At 35.7% G+C, this 21883-nt stretch overlaps 1 protein-coding gene across 1 annotated transcript in view; it reads left to right on the top strand.

Moving 5' to 3' along the window:
- FAT4 (FAT atypical cadherin 4) overlaps positions 1-20842 on the top strand; it is a 180314-nt gene extending 159472 nt beyond the window's left edge. The window contains exons 12-17 of the mRNA XM_032858045.1: positions 4349-4434; positions 5421-5600; positions 8539-8663; positions 10654-10871; positions 15522-15783; positions 18356-20842. Coding sequence (XP_032713936.1) covers positions 4349-4434; positions 5421-5600; positions 8539-8663; positions 10654-10871; positions 15522-15783; positions 18356-20220 — 2736 coding nt within the window. The 3' untranslated portion in view covers positions 20221-20842. The remainder of the gene's footprint in view (positions 1-4348; positions 4435-5420; positions 5601-8538; positions 8664-10653; positions 10872-15521; positions 15784-18355) is intronic.
- The last annotated feature ends 1041 nt before the right edge of the window (positions 20843-21883 follow it).

Below are 21883 nucleotides of genomic sequence, written 5' to 3'. Positions count from 1 at the left end.
ACTAACTTTTGGGAACACTATACTATTGGACTATATATAAGCAACTTGCAGAAAGAACATAGAAAATGTTTCTTTTTTTATGATGTCTTTGTTATTTTTTCTGTGATCCATAGTTTTAAAAGAATAGTTTTTGTGTCCTTTATAATTATAAATTTCATAAAGACATAAGACTGAAGCAATCTTATTATATTATTTTTTCTGACAAATATAGATAACAAACAGTCTTTATCAAAAGACAAAATTCTCTTTGTTTTTAGGAGTACTTTAAATCCATGCGTTTTGGGACTTTTTTAATGACATCAAATACAATGGCTTTTCTCTCCTCTAGTATAAAGTAGAAAGAAGATTTAAACGATGTTTTAAATAAAGAAATATTTTCATATAAGGAAAGAAAAAGAATAGATATGGGTCTAAAGATGACCAGATGATTGCATCATCACCGTCAAGGTTAGCTGTTTGGATACTCATCCATGGATATCCCCATATCTGCTGTGTTGCATTCAGGGTTCTACCAGGTTGTTAGATGAGTCTATTGAAATACATGTGAGAGGGGCGCTTGGGTGGCTCAGTGGGTTAAGCTGCTGCCTTCCGCTCAGGTCATGATCTCCGGGTCCTGGGATCGAGTCCCGCATAGGGCTCTCTGCTCAGCAGGGAGCCTGCTTCCCTCTCTCTCTCTCTCTGCCTGCCTCTCTGCCTACTTGTGATCTCTGTCTGTCAAATGAATAAATAAAATCTTTAAAAATATATATATATATGTAAGAAAACAATAAAAGTATTAGTGAAAATTCGGAAATCATTTTCAATATGTGTTGTCTTCCTTTTTCTTATAAACTTGGTGTTAATGTTCTATAACTATAACTTTTTTCTAATACATTTAATTTATAAAATGTTTACTTAACAAAATTACTCCAACAATCTGAAAATGAGATAAAAAGAGTAAAATTTAGTAATAATAATTACAATATAAAGCTGTGATATATGAAAAAATAATTTATTTAAAAAACTCTACTTGGAAAGTACTCATTTGGAGCCTTCATTTGATAGTAATTCAAGGAGGCTTTGTTTATTGAAAAGGGGTTGAGCAGAAAACAAAAACTTGGTTTATAGATGGGAATAATATCTCTACCTTTTTTATATTAATGCAAGATTAATATAAATCATATCTAAAATTTTATGTATTTGATATTAAATAAGTGTTTGATAAATGTTAGTCATCCTAAGTTTTGAACAATACTGACTCATACAGCCTTTTGGGGTTAAAAAAAATGTTTTACTTAATACAATAAAGTTTTAATTATGAGTAGTGCCTAAAAAGTCACACTGAATTCAGTGAATCCTAATAGGGGTAAAACAAACAAAACTTGGAAATAATACTTTTTTTAGACTAGTATTAAGTCAGTATGCTCATTTCTGCCTGAGATTTTTAAAACCAGCCTAATACCAAACTAGTTTGCTCAGAGAAGGACCTCTAGGAGAATACATATTTAGAAAATTCCAAAACTCCTGATTATCAGTTTACCCCAGCATTATTGAACCTGACAGAATTAGAACAAACATGAGGTCTGCTATCTGTGTTGTGTGTTAGGTCTTCCATGAGCTGTAATGATTTCCTAATAATGACAGGACCCTAATGGGGCATGGCAGGTAGCACCTCACCCCGATTCTCCAAGCATATGTGAGATAACCATTTTGCTAAGATGTTGTCAACAGACTTTTATGTAGAATAGATGATTTCATCTGATGACCTCCCAGGTCCCTTTAAATTTCATGAAGATTTAATTCTATCGAACTAGCCTTTGGGAGAAGTGGGAGAGCAAAGAAAGAGGTACTGTGTGCCTGCCAGAAAGGATAGAGAACAAATGCTTTCCTTTCATTTGCACTATGTGCCATAGTCTTCCAATTTTAAAGGATACCAAATGTGGAAAAAAATACCTTTGTCATTAGTTCTTCGGTGAGAGGAAAAAAAATGTCTTCCTTTTTAAAGAACATCCAAAATAAGGTCCCTACTCGATTTTGAATCTGTCATTTTCTGCAGTTCAAAGGGATTTTGTTAGAAACTGGCAAAATCATTAACTTCTTAGCTTTGAATCATTGAGTAGACAGGATAGAAACATCTCAACTTACAGCAGTACTGGTAGAAAAATTCAACGGTAACAGAAAGCGCATTTAACTCTGAAGATTAAATTGCACAAGTTGTTATTCAAATAAAACTTCCCCTCCAGCGTTCTTTCTTTGTACTGTATCATGAAGCTTTTAGAAAATGGGAAAAATATATTAACTATTAAGATTGACCAAAATATGATGCCATTATGTAAGGTGATTTTTTTTCCTACTTGAGACATTCATAAATATCTATGTGATATTCAGTTGTTTGTGATAGCTTTAGGGATCTCTAGAATGGAGGGACACTTTGCATGGTATACAGGAATATGTTAACAATTTTGTTTTAGAAAAAAAGGGAATTGTGCTTGAGTCAAATACTCAACCTAAGCAACACAAGTTGTATCACAAAAACCCAGTATTGCTTTTGGGATCGAATGCCACTCAATTATTATAGAACACTGGAAAAAAAAAATAACTATTGAAAGACTTAACTAAATAGGGCATGAATTCTTGACACAGAATTGGAAGAGTAAATATTTCCTAAAAATGTTAGTATTTATTATAATTGCCTTGAGTATGTGGCCAGAAAAAGATTTACATGGCTCATGAGAATTTATTATATGGAGTTTATAGTTGGTTCTAATAATTAACTGATAGAAGTATTTTTGAATATTTTATTCAGTAGTATTTGATGCACAAAAACTATAAATTGACCCCATTCTTTATTTTTGAAATGCAAGATATTTAAAAGATATACTTTTACAAGTCTCCCATCCAAATATAAATTGTTATGGACAATCTCAAAAATAATACCCATTGTTGATAAACATCTAAACATCAGATGTTAAGGAAAGGAATCATTTCCATATGATATAATTCAAGAAAGCAGAAAACCTGATGCTTTCATATGTAAGTCAGGTGTAATGTTAGTCAACTTGTTTAACCTCCCTGAGCTGTTTCGGACATTTGCTTTGCTTTCATTACAATTAACCTCAAATGAAAACCATTCTTATAAATTAATACTTACATAGTATTTATATTTTTATTATAATGGACAAAGTGGGATTAGCCCCGCTCCATGGCATTCAAGTAAATTTAAGTAGAACCCTTTACTGTCTGCCTTGGGAGAAACCCTTAGTCCTTCTGTATTTCTGGATTTGGCGTTAAGCATTCTCCTGTGATTTACTGGCCATATTCTGAAATACCACATTGAGAATATCATCCTTATAATTTTACCAACTAAATTTTGCAAAGTTTTGTCAGTTGCAGAATTTTACTGCAGTTTGGGGAATGGAGGAGGGGCATCACAATAACATTGCAGAGCACAGAATAATGTGAATATGCAACAACCTTGGTCTTAAACTGGACCACAGCCATCGCTAGTGACCCTTGCTCAATATAGACAACCCTGACTTCTGTCATATTCCTGAACCTTATGATCATGATCTGATGACTGCATTGACTGATCAAATAGAGTATTCAGCATTCGTATATTCTAGTGAACAGAAGACTTTTGTCTCAAGGATACGCATCCCTTGGAATGCAAAAACAGTTACTGTTAGTTGTAATTTAAAGATTATTGGGGAGTTTCTACTGTATCATAATAGATGACAATGCATTCTGATAATGCATAAGTACACTGTAATATACTTTTTATAAATTAAGATTCTTATCATAAGTGGAAGGGGCATCTAACTGACTTGTTTACTTTGTCTCAAACCTTATCTTTAGTACAAGAACAACAATTTTCATAGATTGCTATAATAATACACTCTGCTTTGAAGATATTTTTGTATATATGACTAAAATATAATTGAAATAAGACTTCTGAAAAATCAGAAATCTAATGTCTTTTCATTTGTTAGAATAGCTGGGTAATACCTTAAACGCATTTCTTAAGATTGTAATCCCAAGAAGCTGTCCTCTATGTCCCATAAGTTTCCCGTATGATATTGTAAGAGACATTAATGGCATTAATAGTTATTCATTTGTGAAACAAAGGGGCTGGATAAGATTTTTCAAAGTATGTTCCCATCTCTTATATGTAATGATTTCATAACTTTAGACATGTAAAAGAAATATGTGCTCCAAATTTGATACTATAATTGCATTATGTCATAATATACTAATTGTTATCACAATTTCAAAAAAAATGTCCATGTAGATATAAGTGCTAAGTAATGTTGGCTGAAAAGGACAATAGGGATGGCAGAACTCAAGATGACTATTTCCTTCTACTTTATAGGCAGCTTCCTTAACCGTGGACTCTTGTACTGAGAACCAAGAACCAGGGTATTGCACTGTCAGTAATGTGGCAGTTTCAGATGACTGGTGAGTAAAATTATTAGCTTGATCTTTATTATTAATTGACATTAAAAAGGAATTAAACAAGGGTGCCTGCGTGACTCAGTCATTTGAGTGCCTGACTCAGTCTCAGCTCCAGTCTTGATCTCAGGATCATGAGTTTGAGCCCTGTGATAGGTTTTTTTTTTTTTTTTTAAGAAATTATACATTTAAAGATAATTATATTACGCTGAGTGTTGCAAAAGTTTACAATAGTTTATCCTCTCCAAAGGAATTTTCATGTTGTAAAATGAAAAGTTAATAATTTGTATACAGAATATATAAAAATGGTGTGAAATGGAAGTGGTAGAGGTGAGGATAAAGCCGGAGGAAGGAAAGAGTAACATAGGCCATACTCTTTGAGATGATTCGTGAAATCGTTGCATGTGACCTGGATCCTGCAAGGTTAGTCTAGGGACTGAATTAATTTTAAATACCTTCTCTGAAAGCTGCATGTGACAATTATTCACAGATACTTTTCAACAGTGCCTCAAGCTGAAACACAGCATTATGCCATCTAAAACATAAGTGATTTTAATAGAAATAGCAATAGAGAAAAATTAATATCAACACATCATCCATGGCATTAATTAACTTATTCGCATCATTATGATCTTGTAGTGAAGAAAAACTATACACTAACATTAATATTAGAGTTGTCACTATTTATACTGCATGGTATCTTCTTTCTGATAATATGCTTCCTCTTGCGAACTCAACATTGTTTTATACATCCCATTTGACTAACTGAAAATGTCATTTCCCTAAGTTTTATTATTTTTCATGCCTTGAAAACCTAATAATCCTGTAGAAATCTGTAAGAAGATATGCACCAATAGGTAATATTTTCCATTCAAATTTACCACGTTATAACACATGCCAGAAAAAGTTATGTTCACTCTTTTTAAAACTAAACATTCTACTGAAATCTTTCGTGTTGGAACTAATATACTTATCTTTGCTTTCTTATGTAGGACTCTTGATGTTCAGCCAAATAGAGTCACAGTTGGAGGTATCAGATCTCTAGAACCAATCCTTCAGAGGAGAGGACATGTGGAAAGCCATGATTTTGTCGGGTGTATAATGGAATTTGCAGTCAACGGAAGGCCTCTGGAGCCCAGCCAAGCTTTGGCAGCACAAGGCATCCTAGATCAGTATGGCAATTTTACTTCTTACTATTTTAAAGAAAAAATGCACAAAATTTACATAATTGAGCATCCAAAGGCGAAATTATTATGCCCAAAGCCCTAAAAGCATCAAGTGTTTTACATTGTTTTGAATTTTAAATATTTATTTATAGTTGCGAAATTTTGTTTGGCATAAATGTGATATTTAGTTGGAAAGTTAACGCTTATTGTCTGAAGTCTAAGAAAGAATATATGTATGCACGTATGCTTGTATATGCTTCACGTTACCTTAAGTGGTTGTTGGGAAGATTATAATGACTTAAGCAGAGAAAATCTCACAGAAAAGAAACTGGCACATAATAATATATTAATGTTAGTGATAATGTATGCAAAAAACCATTTGATATTAAATAGCTTTATATACAAATGTATATTTTCAAAACTTGATACATCTTTAACAAGCAATAATTTGATTAATTGTAAGACAGTTGATTTTCCCATGTAATTATTGGTTAGGTTCCCCGCAATGATTTAGGAACTGTGAAAATAACATTATTTATTGTAAAAATTATTATTCTTATTCATAATGAAAATTGGAAAATTCAGAAAAATATGAAGTATCCTATAACCTAATCACATAGAGACAAACACTCTTATCTTATTGTCCGTTCTTCCATAATATGAACATGCCCTACTTTAACTATGAATATACACTTTACTTGTTTCCAATTTTATTGATATTTTAATAGCTCTGTGCTTAATGCTATTCTTAGTATTTTACTGTATTCTATTTTAACCTTTACAACCATTTTATTAGATAGATATTATTATTTTCTGAGTTCCTCAGAGTTTTAAAAGCTTGCTTGAAATCAACCAGCTTGTGAGCAGCAAAGCTAAATCGTGAAGTAGGTACTTGGTCAAGGACAAAGCAGATCCTTGCTCTTGAGAAGTTCATAGTCCCTTTAAATTCATCATTACTAACCTCTTCTGTGGCCATGATTTTGTCTGGTGACATATTCTATTCCCTAATTTAACTGTTTTCCCACTTTTCTCAATGACAATCCTGCCTCCGCTTTTCACAGACTTCAAACATGGTCTCCCGTATCATCTTTCCCAACTAATGAATTTGCTTTCTACATTGCTCAGAAAATTGAAGCAATCAAAAGAAAACTCCCAAAGGCTTGTCGGGCCACATTTGCCTATGAACACATGCATCCCAAAGTATACCTTATATCCTATTACTATGAATGAACTGCTCCTATTTCCACAAAGACCAACCCTTTTTATGTAATGGGTTCAATCCCCAACACCTAAAAACAACGTTCAGCTGTCTCATCAGTATTTCGTTCCTCATTTCAATCCATGCTGTTATTTCTCCCTTTTTATTTTTTAAAACCTTTATTAGTCCCATTTCCTCCCCATCTTTTCTCTTTTGAAAAATTTTCTATCGTTGTCAAAGTGATCAATAAGCTTTCCGTTGCTAAAATCAATGGTCAGTTCTTCTCTTATTTGAACTTCGGTATTCATCACTCCCTCCCACTAAAAATACTTTATTTGTTTGTCCACCAGCACATGGAATATCCCTGGTTTTCTACTCTGATTCTTTGTCTCATCTGCTTGACCTTATCTTCTTGATGTTTTATATCTATATTCATTCTTTGAATTATGTGTTGTAGTCCTTGGTTTTAAGTACTGTCTCTAAAACTCATGACTTTTCAATATTTATCTTCAACTTGGCCTCTCTGAACTGTAGACCCTGATATCCCACTGCCTACTCAATATCCCATCTATCTTTCCAATAAATATCTCAGACAGAAATTTTAAAACTGAGCTCCTGGCCTTCCTTCCTGACTTCTTCCAAATCTACTTGTTCCACAGATTTCCCTATCTCAGAAACTGAACTCAATCCACCCACCTGTTCAGCCAAACATTTTAGGCTTACCTTTGACTCTTCCCTTCCTGACATACCTCACTTCCATTGTACCAGCATCCAGAATGACATTGAAAAACAGATGTAAATTCTAAGCCTAACTTAAAGGCCTTCATGATACATCCTCTCTCTTAATTTTCTCACCATATTTATATATGCTTCTTCTTTTTTTTTTTTTTTTTTTTTTTTGTTGTTGTTGTTGTTCACTCTGCTCCAACCATATTGGGCCCCTCAGTGTTCTTCGAACATACTAGGTACAGTTTCTCTTCAAGGCTTTCTTACTGTTTCCTCTGCTTGGAATGATCTTCTACCAAATATGCTTTTTTCTCTCAGTTTGTTTAGGTCTTTACAAAGATGGGTCCTCCTTTTACTGATGAATCTAGAGGATCCAGCAACACTGCCCCTCCCCCCAAAGTTCCCAATAGTCTTTGTCTATGTTAATTTTCCCATAGAACTTTCTTCATTGTAACATATTACACATCTACCTAATTATTGTTTTATTTTGCTTTTTTGACTGCTTCCTCCACAAGAAGAAATAACTACTCCATGAATATATGGATTTTTTCTGTCACTTTACTCCTATGCTTAGAATACTATGCTTATAATTGGCATATAGTAAGCAGTCAGTAAGTATTAGTTGAATGAGTTATCTGCGGAGGAGATGTGTAAACAAATAAGTGGCCCATTAGGTAACATTAACCAAAGATGTCCAACTCAAATGAAAATTAATTTAAAGAAGAAATTTTCACCTCTTTTTCTGTATTGTGTATCTGTATTTTCTGTATTGTGTGTTCTGTATCTGTATTGTATCTGTATTCATTTGTTTCATTTTCTCCTTTATGAACAAGGCTGAGAATGTGTTACAGAACAGCTCCTTGTTTGATTAGATGCTCCAAACATAGTTGTAACTTGAGTTTCAAAGAAGTGAGTTCATGAAGCTCAGCAAGTTAATGAAAGTTTATATCTAATTTTAACAAGTGCTCCCCACATACTTTATTTTGTGCCTTATGGTTCTTTATTTTGATTTCACTTTAGATGTCCTAGACTGGAAGGTGCTTGTACTCACAGCCCCTGCCAGCATGGTGGCACGTGTACAGACTACTGGTCATGGCAGCAGTGTCATTGCAAAGAAGGACTAACTGGGAAATACTGTGAGAAATGTATGCAAGCTGTTTTATCTTCCACTGGAAATTATAATCATCATGAAAAGTATAAATATATGCCCTTAAATATGTAATTATATTCCAAGAATTATTTTCATTCTAAATGCTGAAAATATTAAATGGTAATAATTAGTAAAAATGTAGTGACATTTTCTACTTATTTTTTAACTTGAAGAAGAGTGATGTTCTTCTAGAATTATTTACTAAATTTTTAATTTCCATTTTATGAATTTATTAATTTTGTGAACCTAATTTATAGGAATGTTACACAATTTACAAGATTGAGGGCTATACCAGGTTTTGGCTTATTATCTGCCTTTAGGGGATATTTCTCCAATAAATATTTTGTATGTGGCAGAAAGTATAGATACTAAATGACTGAACACTGACATCATAAAATGTCAGTATAATCTATTATAATTAAGAGCGATAGTTGTATTTTATTTTATTATTTAGTTTTTTTTTTAAGATTTTATTCATTTATTTTGAAGAGAGAGAGAATGGAGGGGCAGAGGCTGAGGGAGAGAGAGAATCTCAAGCAGACTGCCCACTGAGCACAGAGCCCATCACAGGGATCAATTTCATGACCTTGAGGTCATGACTAAGCAGAAATCAAGAGCCAGGCACTTGGGTGCCTGGGTGGCTCAGCTGGTTAAGTATCTGCCTTAGGCTCAGGTTGTAATCCTGGAGTTCCAGGATCTTTCTCTCAAATAAATAAATTAAAAAAAAAAAAAAAAAAGAAACACTTAACTGACTGAACCACCCAGACCTCCAATATTTGCATTTTAATTTACAGTTATTGGATTTGGTTTTGAGTCTTTTTAAATCTTTTTAGTAGTTATTTGCTTTTAAACATTAATACTGCTTTTCATAAAACATTAGGGACATTCAAGCCATCTTTAGAACATGGCATTCTATAATTTTAAGCTGTATATCTCCCTAACTAACCCTAATGGGGTTTCTTTTATAAAATTTGCTTTATTTTCAAATATGTGGTTACTATACTTTACTATCAATTATGTGATTACTACTTAAATCATTGCAGTTATTTGACCACTTCTTAAGAAGTCTTGATTCTATTAAAGTATGAGAATGAATAGAAATTCATGATCACATTAAAGATATAATATACTCAAAAAGATCTCACTAGCAGAAGGCATAATTATATTTAATTTTTAGGATAAAATCAAAACATAAAAAAGTATGCTGTCACATAATATTTGTTATAGTAGTAGGCATTTTATAAGTAGGAACCCAGTTATATCTGGAATATTAAATAAGTCATTGGCTTGAGAAATGCCTGAGGTTCGTTTTTTAAATTGAGATATTACATATATTATAAAATTTACCTTTATAAAGTATACTGTTCAATGCTGTAACCCTTTTGAGTTCATTTGCTTTATGTCCTTTTTTTTAGCTACATTCACCATCACTATAACAAACTTCTAAAGTTCAGTAATATGAAAATTTTATCACATTATGATAAATTATAATTATACATGACAATTACATATAATGATAAATTCTGTGATCATATGATTATTACTACTAATAATAAGGTTGCTACAAATATAAATATTTGTGCACTTCTTTGTCCAAATTTGTAATCTGCTAGAGGCTTAAGAATATAAATCACTTAATTATGAAAACATATTCATTTATGAATTTTGGAAGCACAGTAAAACTTATTATGAACACATTTTTCAACTCTATATTTTTAACAGGTGATATCTCTGTAGGTATTCATGATTTATATCATATATCAAATATGTTAATGAATATTTCCCAAATAATTAATGTTTCTGAATTGGATTTAAGCATTTGAAATTAACTTACACAATAATTCACAAGTGGAAATATTTTTTTTCCCAAGGGGAGGATTGGCGAATATTGATTCTGAAATTTTTTATAATGTTTGTCATCTCTCAAAACTATTTAAGAAGCTAAATGGACACATTCATTTTTCTCTTTCTTCATTGGCTTTCAGCTATTACTCCTGACACTGCCTTATCATTAGAAGGCAAAGGGCGCTTGGATTACCACATGAGTCAGAATGAGAAGCGGGAATATTTGTTAAGACAGAGCATACGAGGTGCCATGTTGGAGCCTTTTGGTGTGAACAGTCTGGAAATAAAATTCAGAACAAGAAGCGAGAATGGCATTTTAATCCATATCCAAGAAAGCAGCAATTACACTACTGTGAAGGTAGGATAAAAGCTAATGGTGACTTCATTTGACTAGACCGCCTGCTGTGTCATGGTTTAAATCACTTTGCCCATAATTTCTGTCCTTTTCTTTACAATCCATTAGAGTTCCGACTAATGCTGGGCACTATTCCAATATCATCTATCTTAACTATTCCCCAGGCATTGGCCAGAGTAACAATGATCTGAATGATTTGGTTTCTAAACATCTTTGTCTTGGTTTTGAGTAAAGACCACTGCTAGGTAAGCCAGCATAGAAAGAATTTGTTGCAATTTACTTTGTCAAATAAAAATTCATATTTCTGTTATTTCTCTATTTTTAAACAAAGTAAAACAAAAAGACAATGTGTCTTTGAAATTTAAAAAAAAAAAGTCTCCAAAAATTATTCCAAACACTAATATGTTTATATTAATTGGTGGGACTAGAGTAAGGAAAATCATTTTTAAATTATCTGGCTTTATTCTGGAGCATATAGACAATTCACTAATTTCACAGGGTATACCCTATGAAATTAAGTATCTTTGGAATTATTGTCAGTTAAATCACAGCTGAGTTCTCCAAATAATTTCTAAATAAACTACTTTTAAACATTCTATTTCATGAAAACAATGTACTGATTTAGCATTAGGCTTTTACATAATATTTTCATTATAAATGAGATGTTAAACTGGTGAATAATTTCCTTAGATATGCACTTTCCTTCAGCTCTTAGCTTTCTTAATTTCTAAGACTATCAGTCTGCTTTCTTTCCCACAAATAAGACTTCATCTTTTAAATCATCAGTTTCTTCAGTTTAGGTATCTTAAATCATTTCTATTAACGTCACTTTGATATTATAATCTATTCATAATTTTACATGAATTTTGTTAAATTCTGAAGAACATAAAGCCAGATTTTCTATATTATTTTCACCTAAAATTAATATTTTGAAAATTACTAAAAGCTTAGTTCATGAAGACAAAAGGCAATATACATAGCAAATTACTAAGTTTAATTCACATAAAATACTACTAATAAAAACAGATGTTTGCCTCTAAACTTCAGCCTCTTTTTTCTTAAATTTTCTCTCCAACCAAGTCAACTCTGGTTGTTATGGTGCATGCACATATCTTTAATAAGTAGTACAAAAACTCTTTCTAGAATTTTCACAATCTTCATAGTTCAATCATTCTCAACTGGGGTTCATGTTTACCTGCCCCCGCCCCAGGGGATGTTTGACAATGTCTGGAGGCAAGTTTTTCTTGATGGGATGGTTTATTAAAATGCTAAAAACTTTTTTTTTCTTCCTTTTTCAATCTGGAGGCATTTTTATTGTTGCGGTGGGGAGGGGTGCTACCAGCATCTAGTAGGGAGAGGTCAGTCATGTCACTGAACATCCTACATTGCACAACACAGCACCCCACAACAAAGAAATTTCTAGTCCAAAATGTCAAGAGTAATGAGGTTGAGAAACTCTGCTCTAATCCAGTACAAAAGAACATCTTCAGGTTATAACTTTACCTCAATTATTGAAACAAAGAGCCTGGTTCGGAATTAATAAAGCTACTGCAAAACAAAGCACACATGTCACTGTATTATGTTATTATTTAGTGTTTGTAATTTGCACTGGAAAGTGCATCAGAACCAAAGAAAGTAATGATGTCCAGAAAGAAGTAAACCTTTACAGTCTAGGAGAAACACTTTATTGTATGCGTTGAGAGGCTTTGACATTGAGGTCTGTGCATTATCTGTTAAGCTGCTTCCAAGTCCTCATGCCATTTAAATGACATATGAAATATTTCTGTACATTATCTCTTTAAGCCAAGAGATACAAAATACAATGTGGTTGAAGAAATCAGAGACAGAACTCTTTTTTTTTTCCCCCTTAAGGAAGAAGCTGAATGTCAGGATCGATTTTTGTCACCATAAAATCTTGCATTTCCAGCAGGACAGCAGCATGTGACTTCTCCAGATTTTCTTACATTGGTAGCAAGCACTTAGAAAGAGTTTTTTTTTTTTTTTTTTTTCTGGAAGAAAAGTAAATGCTAATGAATAAAAATAATGACTAATGCAGACCAAAATGCACATTTCTTTTGTATGAATATTTTGAAAAGCAGCTTTTCAGAGATTAAAGGGCTTGGCAAGTAAAATAAGTAGATTAAAAAACCAGTGAATAAGGAGAACAAAATAGACAGGAAGCGAATGGCTGTTGTAAGTAAGCAGGCAAGTTATTTGGATGACAGGAATACGATCTACTTACACAGGCTAGGAAGCTGATCAGGAGGGACTGTTAGTTTTCATTTAGCTTATCGGTGACTAAGGCCCCTGGTTTTCTTCTTTCTTTCTTTTGGCTCACTTTTGACAGTTTCTTTCTTTCTCTCTCTCTTTTTTAGCCCCATCTTTTTCTTTCTCTCTCTTTTTCTTTCTCTTCCTCTTTCTCTTTCTTTCTTTCTTTCTCTATCTCTTTCCCTTTCTCTCTCTTTCTTTCTTCCCCTTCCTTCCTTCCTTCCTTCCTTCTTTGAATCAATCCATCTCTCCTTCTCCCTCTCTCTTTTATACAAAAGGCAGTTAGATGATATTTTTGAAAATAAAGGGGAGGTGGGTTTGAGGAACTTCAAGGTTTGAGGGGAGAGTATCAGGAGTGGGCAGCAATAACAATGTAAGGAGAGAGGCGAACATGTAGAATAGATAAAATCTATTCAGATAAAAAAGAAGTAGGTAGAGAGCATTTTAGATAGAAAAACAGAAGGAAGCATACTCATATATAATTGTGTTGATGGTATATTTAAAGTGTTTCACAAATCTCCTTTCTTTTACCGCATATTGTGTATCTCCGTATTTGGAGTTCTGTGATAATGTCAGATGGACCTTATTTTTTTTGTTCCAAATCAATTCTGTTGTTTTGGCATATAGGTTTTGTTTTTGTTTGTGTTTTTTTGAGTGAAGACCAAAGTATAGAGTTGGGATGAGGGACACAGAGCTCTAGGTTAAAAAGAAAGTAAGGAAGTAAATAAATGAATAAAAAAAATCTCTGGGTAAATAAACCAAGCAAAAATTAGCGTAAAAATGAACATAATGTTTTCAAACTTAGAAAGGATAAAAGAACCAGGTACACTATTTGGGTGGGGGCAAAACATTACAAATGTTGGAATAGGAACTTGTCTTCTCATTCACCAGAGTCCATGTGTATTCTAAAGACTCTCATGTCAGAGCAGATGAGTAAAATGATGGCACAGTTTGATCAGGTAGGAGGGAAACGCAGAGAAGGAAGAAGGCTCTTCCCAAGGCTTCTTTGCAAAAGGACTCTGGCTCTCACCAAAGAGAAGTTGCTGTTTTTACTGTGTGTTTCATGAGACATTGCCCACTTGATGAAGTGTTATTGTCATTTAACCACAACTTTCTTTTCTTTTCCCATCTGAGTTTGGTACCAAAATATACTATTATCTAGAGAGGCCGCTTTAATAAAATGTTACAGGATGAATAATGTATGTAAATGTGTTAAGCATATTTTCCACAAAGCAAAAATGAACTGATATTTAGCTCTACCAGATGTGTTTGTTGCATGTAGAAATAACATTTGATCCCAGTGACAAAATAACTAATTTGCCCTTTCATCCCTGTCATCTGATACACGGTGCCACTTCATCCCCTGGCCCAGGCACCAGCTCTGTCTGGCAGCATGGTGGGATTATGCTCTCTGAACCAAATGTTCATCTTGCCTCATAAATTATTTCGTTTTCTAAAGTACTCAGAATACTGGAAACTTGGTAGCTGGAAACTGGAGTAGGAGCATCCTGTTACCCAATGTTCTACTGGGTAAAGTCAAAGAAACCAAATATCCCTTAGATAAATTATAAAAGGCAGCCAAAGTGAAGACTTGCCCAGACACCTCATTATTAAGAACTCACTCGTTATTCATCATAGTTTTCCTCTCAATAAATGATATAAACAATAAGCATGCTTTCTTCTAAAATTCCAGTGCGTTAGAGATGACAGATGAAAGAATTTCTTTTTGTCTGTTTTCCCAACTATGTTTCATTTTTCCCTGAGCATTGATGTTTCTTTTTGCAAGTAGTTTTAACCTATTTTGATCACCCTGGACGTTTTACTAAACTGACAGATTTTTTTTTTTACACCTGCCATTGTGATGAAATGATAAGTAATTACAAAAAAGGTGTACTTTACTTGAAATGGGTTTTCACTCCATCATTACCTCAGATTCTGGAAAATAATGTTATACATCTTGAAAAATTAGGTATGACTATAATAGCACCTTGAAAACTATTGAAACAATCAAATGTGAAGGTATCTGTTGCTTAAATTTATAGAAGCAGTATGGGTAAGTATACTCTGATTCAGCCAGACTCTTCAGCTAGTCTCTTGTATTGATTGATTAGAGACAGAGAGAACGAGTGAGAGCCCAAGCCAGGGGGAAAGGCAGGGGGTGAAGCAGACTTCCTGTTAAGCGAGGAGCCCAATGTGGGACTTGATCCCAGGACCCTGGGATTATGACCTGAATCCAAGGCAGATACGTAACCATCTGAGCCACAGAGGCGCCCGAGTCTTTTGGCTTTAAATTGATCAATATTTTAAGATTTTATTTCATTTTGATTCTGTTTTATTCAGGCACACCATAGTTTAATTATACATTATTTTTAATACATTTTACAGATTAAAAATGGCAAAGTCCATTTTACATCAGATGCAGGAATTGCTGGGAAGGTGGAGAGAAATATTCCTGAAGTGTATGTTGCAGATGGCCACTGGCATACTTTTCTAATCGGAAAAAATGGAACAGCCACAGTATTGTCTGTCGACAGAATATATAACAGAGATATTATCCACCCTACCCAGGATTTCGGTGGCCTCGATGTGCTCACTATATCTCTTGGAGGAATTCCACCTAATCAAGCTCATCGAGATTCTCAAACAGGTAAATGCTTATGTTGAGCAAAGGAACGGTAAAATTGTTCTTATCAAAGTGGTTGGACTTCTGATAGTACCCATTCTGCATATTCTGAGACTCTCATAACTGTCTTTAGGAAGCCTATAATGAATTGTTGGCCGTCACTTACTTTAGCCATTTGGATTTATTCTAGCAAGTTCATAATTCAGCCCATGGTGCTTCCTTTGTCCACCAAATATTTACTTATTCATTAATTCACTTACTCATTCATTTGTTAACTCACATGACAGATATTTAGTGAGCCCCACCCTTGGCATGGGAGTACAATGGTGGATTAAATAAATAGCTACTCTCCTCATATGACAAAGAGGACAAACATCAATGAAATCATTATACAAGTGAATATATTATTTTAGAATATGATAAATGATGTGAAGAAGGAATATAGAATTCTAAGAGATTTTCAAAAAAGGAGAGAGGGAAACCTCCCTGGGAAATTGACATTGGTACTTCAAACTGAACTATGAAAATGAAGATGGGAGAGTATGAAAGCCTAATTTATATTGTTAGGAACTTAACAAAAGTAGGAACTTAGTTCCTAAGTAGTTCCTACAAAAGTAGGAACTTAACAAAAAGTAGATTGAGTCAAGGTCACAGAATCTGGCCTATTGGCTTATGGAGACTGCTGTCACAGGTAAAGGATGAAGTTGAAGAATGAAGCAGGGCCTTCTAGACCTGTCACATTTTTGGTCTTACTCTCAGGACAATGGGAAGTCACCAAAAAGTTTCTCTTAGACAAGTCTCAAGATTAGATATGCAGTGATATTAAATATCTTTCAGGTTACAACATAGAGAATGCATTGGAGGAGGACAAGAGTACACTTGCATAAGTTAGCTGGGATGATACTGTTGTGATCTAGGCAAGGTATTGTGTGAGTTTTAACTAGTATGGTGGTAAAGGAGTTAGTAAGAAGTGGATAGGGAAGAAATACTTTAGAAATTAAAATAAACTAAACCACTGATACTTTGAGTGAAATTCAGGAAGGTTTCTGACCTATCAACTAGAAGAAGGACAGTGCCGCTGAAAGAGGAAACTGCAGAGAAGTGCAGGAAAAAGTGTGTCTATGGGAAATAGCAAGACGGTGGTGTGGGACCTTTGGGGTTTGGACCACCTTTGCAAAAGACTTTTGGATGGGTGGACTACAGTCAGGAGTGGACACTAGCTAGAAATGCATATGAGGAGTTAGCTGAGTCAAGCAGGTGACTGAAGTCCTGAGTAGAGTCGTAGTGTGGAGGAGAAAGAAAGCCTAGAGCCTTAACTTAAGCAACCCTGGGAGTCAGTGGTTGTTTAGAGGAAAATGAAACATAAAAGAGACTAAGTCGTTGAAAGAAAATCTGGAAAGTAGGAACAAAAGCAGATGTTACAGAAGCTCATGGAAAAAGAGTGTATCAGGGATGGAAATACCACTACAGTGGAAAGATACCAGGAAAACTGAAAAATGCAGGGAGAGGGATAGGCTTAAGACACAAGAGTAAAAGTCCAGGTCATAACTTGTTCTTATATACTTAACTTCTTCGAGAATATGGACGCTAATTCTTTTGGATACTGTAGGAAACAAATCAATGTAAATCATAGTCTTGTATTAGTGTGAAATGGATTCTTGGGCTCTATAACAGGAACGTTAGCAATGTTAGCACATTCAAGTTCAACAAAGAGTTTCTCAACTTCAAAAAAATAATAATAATTATTGGCCTCTAAGGAGCCATTTAGATGTTTTTTTCTAACTTCTGCCATTCCCACCTCATGAAGTGTTCATGCTGTAGTTATACTCGATATCTGTCCTCTAGGGGACCACAAAACTTTGTAATAGCTTTGTCTTTTGCTCTGCAGGAGCCAGTGTTCAACTCCTTGAGAGCAATATTCCCTCCATGGAGAATGTATGATATCTAATGATTAAAGCTATTAGTCTATTTTTTTTTCTGTTTGCTGTTTTTGTTCTTTGTAAGTATTTTAAAATACCTTTTTATTTCTATGTATGCAATTCTTGGTATGTAGACTATAAAAATAAGACAAATAGATAATTAAATAACTGAAAAGAAGAAGAAAAAGAAAATCCAGCCTGGGTCATTCATAAATCTTCAGAAAGAGCAATATCTGAGCAATTCTCTCCATACTTTTGTCATGGAAATCTTCTAGATCTTAAGTTACATTGTAAGACACACAGAGTTACCATCTTTGGACTGGGCAATGGTACTGAGAAGGTGGCTTCTTTTTACCAAACGTGATTGTGCAGCTTCTTTTTATCAGAGTCCCCCAGTGCAGCATTGTAAGTCTTGGTTTCCTCTAACATGCCTCACTGTGGGGCACCTGGGTGGCTCAGTCATTAAGCGTCTGCCTTTGGCTCAGGTCATGATCCCAGGGTCCTGGGTTCAAGGCCCGCATCGGGCTACCTGCTCGGCGGGAGGTCTGCTTCTCCTCCCATTCCATCTGCTTGTGTTCCCTCTCTCACTGTGTTTCTCTCTGTCAAATAAATAAAATCTTAAAAAAAAATTAAAAAAAATAAATAAAATGCATCACTGCTCCTTCTTCCTGCTGCAGGTTTTGACGGCTGTATTGCTTCTATGCTGTATGGTGGCGAAAGTCTTCCTTTCAGTGGGAAACATAGCTTGGCCTCCATCTCTAAGACAGATCCCTCCGTGAAGATTGGCTGTCGTGGCCCCAACATTTGTGCCAGCAACCCCTGCTGGGGTGACTTACTGTGCATTAATCAGTGGTATGCCTACAAGTGTGTTCCTCCTGGAGACTGTGCATCGCACCCATGTCAGAATGGGGGCAGCTGTGAGCCAGGCCTGCACTCTGGCTTCACCTGTAGCTGCCCGGAGTCCCACACCGGGAGGACCTGTGAGACGGTGGTGGCCTGCCTCGGTGTCCTCTGTCCTCAGGGGAAAGTGTGCAAAGCTGGAAGTCCTGGAGGCCATGTCTGTGTTCTGAGCCAGGGTCCTGAAGAGATTTCCCTGCCTTTGTGGGCTGTGCCGGCCATTGTGGGCAGCTGTGCCACAGTCCTGGCCCTCCTGGTCCTCAGCCTGATTCTGTGTAACCAGTGCAGGGGGAAGAAGACCAAAAACCCCAAAGAGGAGAAGAAACCGAAGGAGAAGAAGAAGAAGGGAAGTGAGAACGTTGCTTTTGATGACCCAGACAATATCCCCCCCTACGGGGATGATATGACTGTGAGGAAGCAGCCCGAGGGGAACCCGAAGCCAGATATCATTGAGCGGGAGAACCCCTACCTCATCTACGATGAGACCGACATTCCCCACAGTTCAGAAACCATCCCCAGCGCCCCCTTGGCCTCTCCAGAGCAAGAGATAGAGCATTACGACATCGACAACGCCAGCAGCATCGCCCCTTCGGACGCAGACATCATCCAACACTACAAGCAGTTCCGCAGCCACACGCCGAAATTTTCTATCCAGAGACACAGCCCCCTAGGCTTCGCGAGGCAGTCCCCCATGCCCTTAGGAGCAAGCAGTTTGACTTACCAGCCTTCATACAGCCAGGGTTTGAGAACCAGCTCCCTGAGCCACTCCGCTTGCCCAACCCCCAATCCCCTGTCTCGCCACAGCCCAGCCCCATTCTCGAAGTCCTCTACTTTCTACAGGAATAGCCCGGCCAGGGAACTGCATCTGCCTGTAAGAGACGGAAATACTTTGGAAATGCATGGGGATGCCTGCCAACCTGGCATTTTCAACTATGCCACAAGGCTGGGAAGGAGAAGTAAGAGTCCTCAGGCCATGGCCTCTCATGGTTCTAGACCAGGGAGTCGCTTAAAGCAGCCAATTGGGCAGATTCCTCTGGAGTCTTCTCCTCCGGTAGGACTGTCAATTGAAGAGGTGGAGAGGCTAAACACCCCTCGCCCTAGAAACCCAAGTATCTGCAGTGCAGATCACGGAAGGTCTTCTTCAGAAGAGGACTGCAGGAGGCCATTGTCCAGAACAAGGAACCCAGCAGATGGCATCCCAGCTCCAGAATCTTCTTCTGATAGTGACTCGCATGAGTCTTTCACTTGCTCAGAGATGGAATATGACAGGGAAAAGCCAATGGTGTATACTTCCAGGATGCCTAAATTATCTCAAGTCAATGAATCTGATGCAGATGACGAAGATAATTATGGAGCCAGACTGAAGCCTAGAAGATACCATGGCCGCAGGGCGGAAGGAGGACCTGTGGGCACACAGGTGGCAGCCCCAGGGGTTGCTGACAACACACTGCCCTTGAAGCTTGGGCAGCAAGCAGGGAATTTCAACTGGGACAACCTTTTGAACTGGGGCCCTGGCTTTGGCCATTATGTAGATGTTTTTAAGGATTTGGCATCTCTCCCAGAAAAAGCAGCAGCAAACGAAGAAGGCAAGAGTGGGACAACGAAGCCGGTCCCCAAAGATGGGGAAGCAGAGCAGTATGTGTGAACTTTATGTACTGGCATTATAAAAGTCGAAAAACAAGGGACACTCAAACCGTTGTAAGGTTGTCGACTAAGGTGGGTTCCATTTGCAAAACAGGCCAGTATGGACTGGTGTTGGAGGGAAACTTTAAAAAATAATAACCACAATGCTGCTGAAACAGACTCAATGCAAGTCTTTAATTTAAATATGCTTGGCTGAATTTATTTTTCTGCATGCATCGTATTTTGTAACTAGTTATGTGGCATGCAGCGTTTGGAAAGTTTTTCCTTATTTACCAATGTTTGATTTGTGATTTTTAAAAATTAATACCGTTGCCATTGCAGAAATGAATTTGTGCTTTCACAGTTGGGTATGTGTATCGTTTCCATTGTATTATCATTGTTATGTTTTGCATCACAAGATCCTTAAAGTTTAAGCAATCCTTGTAAAGTGTAGGAAGAGCCCTCCTATCCTTGAACGAAAGACTAAGTATTAACACTTTCCAGAATTATAGATTCCATATTAGATGTTGCTCAGAAATGTCTGATATTTGAGTTAAGTTTTACATGACAGTGGGTACTAAAGTTAAGTCATTTTGTTCAGCACTTTAGAATTTTCCTACAAAATTGTGTTAAAACTTCTGAATCTCTCTCTCTCTCTCTCTCTTTTTTTTGTTAATAAATCGTTCTGGTCTTCTGACCTTCATCAGGCTTCCACTAGGAACAAAATGACTGCATATTTTCCTTAGAACACTGCTTCCCTTCTTACTGTGGAATGATGTTCTCAGCAGCGCTTCTCAGAGACACTTTTGGAAGTTATTTATTGAAAAATGTTCTATGCTTTTAAAATTTTAAAGAATCAACCTAAAGAAAGCCTATAATTGGACTTGTTTTTCAACCATTTAACATCTATCCCAAGTACCCAGTTTTTATAATTTATATAAAGTCGAATTTCAACTCTCCTTTCTTTCCGCCATTTTGTAGATCATTTTTTAATACTGTGTAAAAACTTTTTTTTTACACTTAAGCTGTGTTTTTGATACTGATATTTTCCTATGCTGAAAAGTTTTCTTACTTTCAGGGAAGGTAAGAAAATACTTTTTTTACATTTGTTACTTATGTAACGTTCATATTTTTCACATTTTGATATTTGTAACATACTGTATGCTTTCTACTTGTAAATGCGAACAATAGAATTAAAATATTTATTTAAAATACTTTGCATCCATCGTGTGATGTTAAATTTTCATCGTTCTATACTGTTTTTATGCCCAACTTGAGTAACCTCTACTTGTCAATAGACAAGGTGAACTATGAATGGGCGACATCATTTTCTTCTAAAAAACCTCAGTGTGGATAATTGCCAGGACAGATATTTTAAGGTCACTTTAGTACATTTCTATCTGTCAGAGTTCTTGAAATTCCCTAGGGCATAATGAGTCTAGACGAGATTTCGTCTTTGGGGATTAACTTTGTTATGAACCTGGTTTAAGCCTTCAGGCAATAAAAGTTTGGAAGTTCCCAGCAGAGTATGTTCACTGAAGGCCAGCTTTAGACCAGGCTTATAGTTATAGGAACAGCAATGAATTAAACCTAATTATGGAAAAATGTCTGGGTCTCATTTTCTCCAAGGACCCAGCCCAAAATGTTCTAAGTCAGATGGTAGATAGGAAGAATGACAGTGAGGT

The sequence above is a fragment of the Lontra canadensis genome, unplaced genomic scaffold (genome assembly GCF_010015895.1).
Source record: "Lontra canadensis isolate GAN:19392208 unplaced genomic scaffold, GSC_riverotter_1.0 scaffold1, whole genome shotgun sequence".
In the NCBI taxonomy this organism is placed as follows: Eukaryota; Metazoa; Chordata; class Mammalia; order Carnivora; family Mustelidae; genus Lontra; species Lontra canadensis.
Note: the sequence above shows the minus strand (reverse complement) of the source record. Positions and strands in the feature narration are given on the sequence as shown.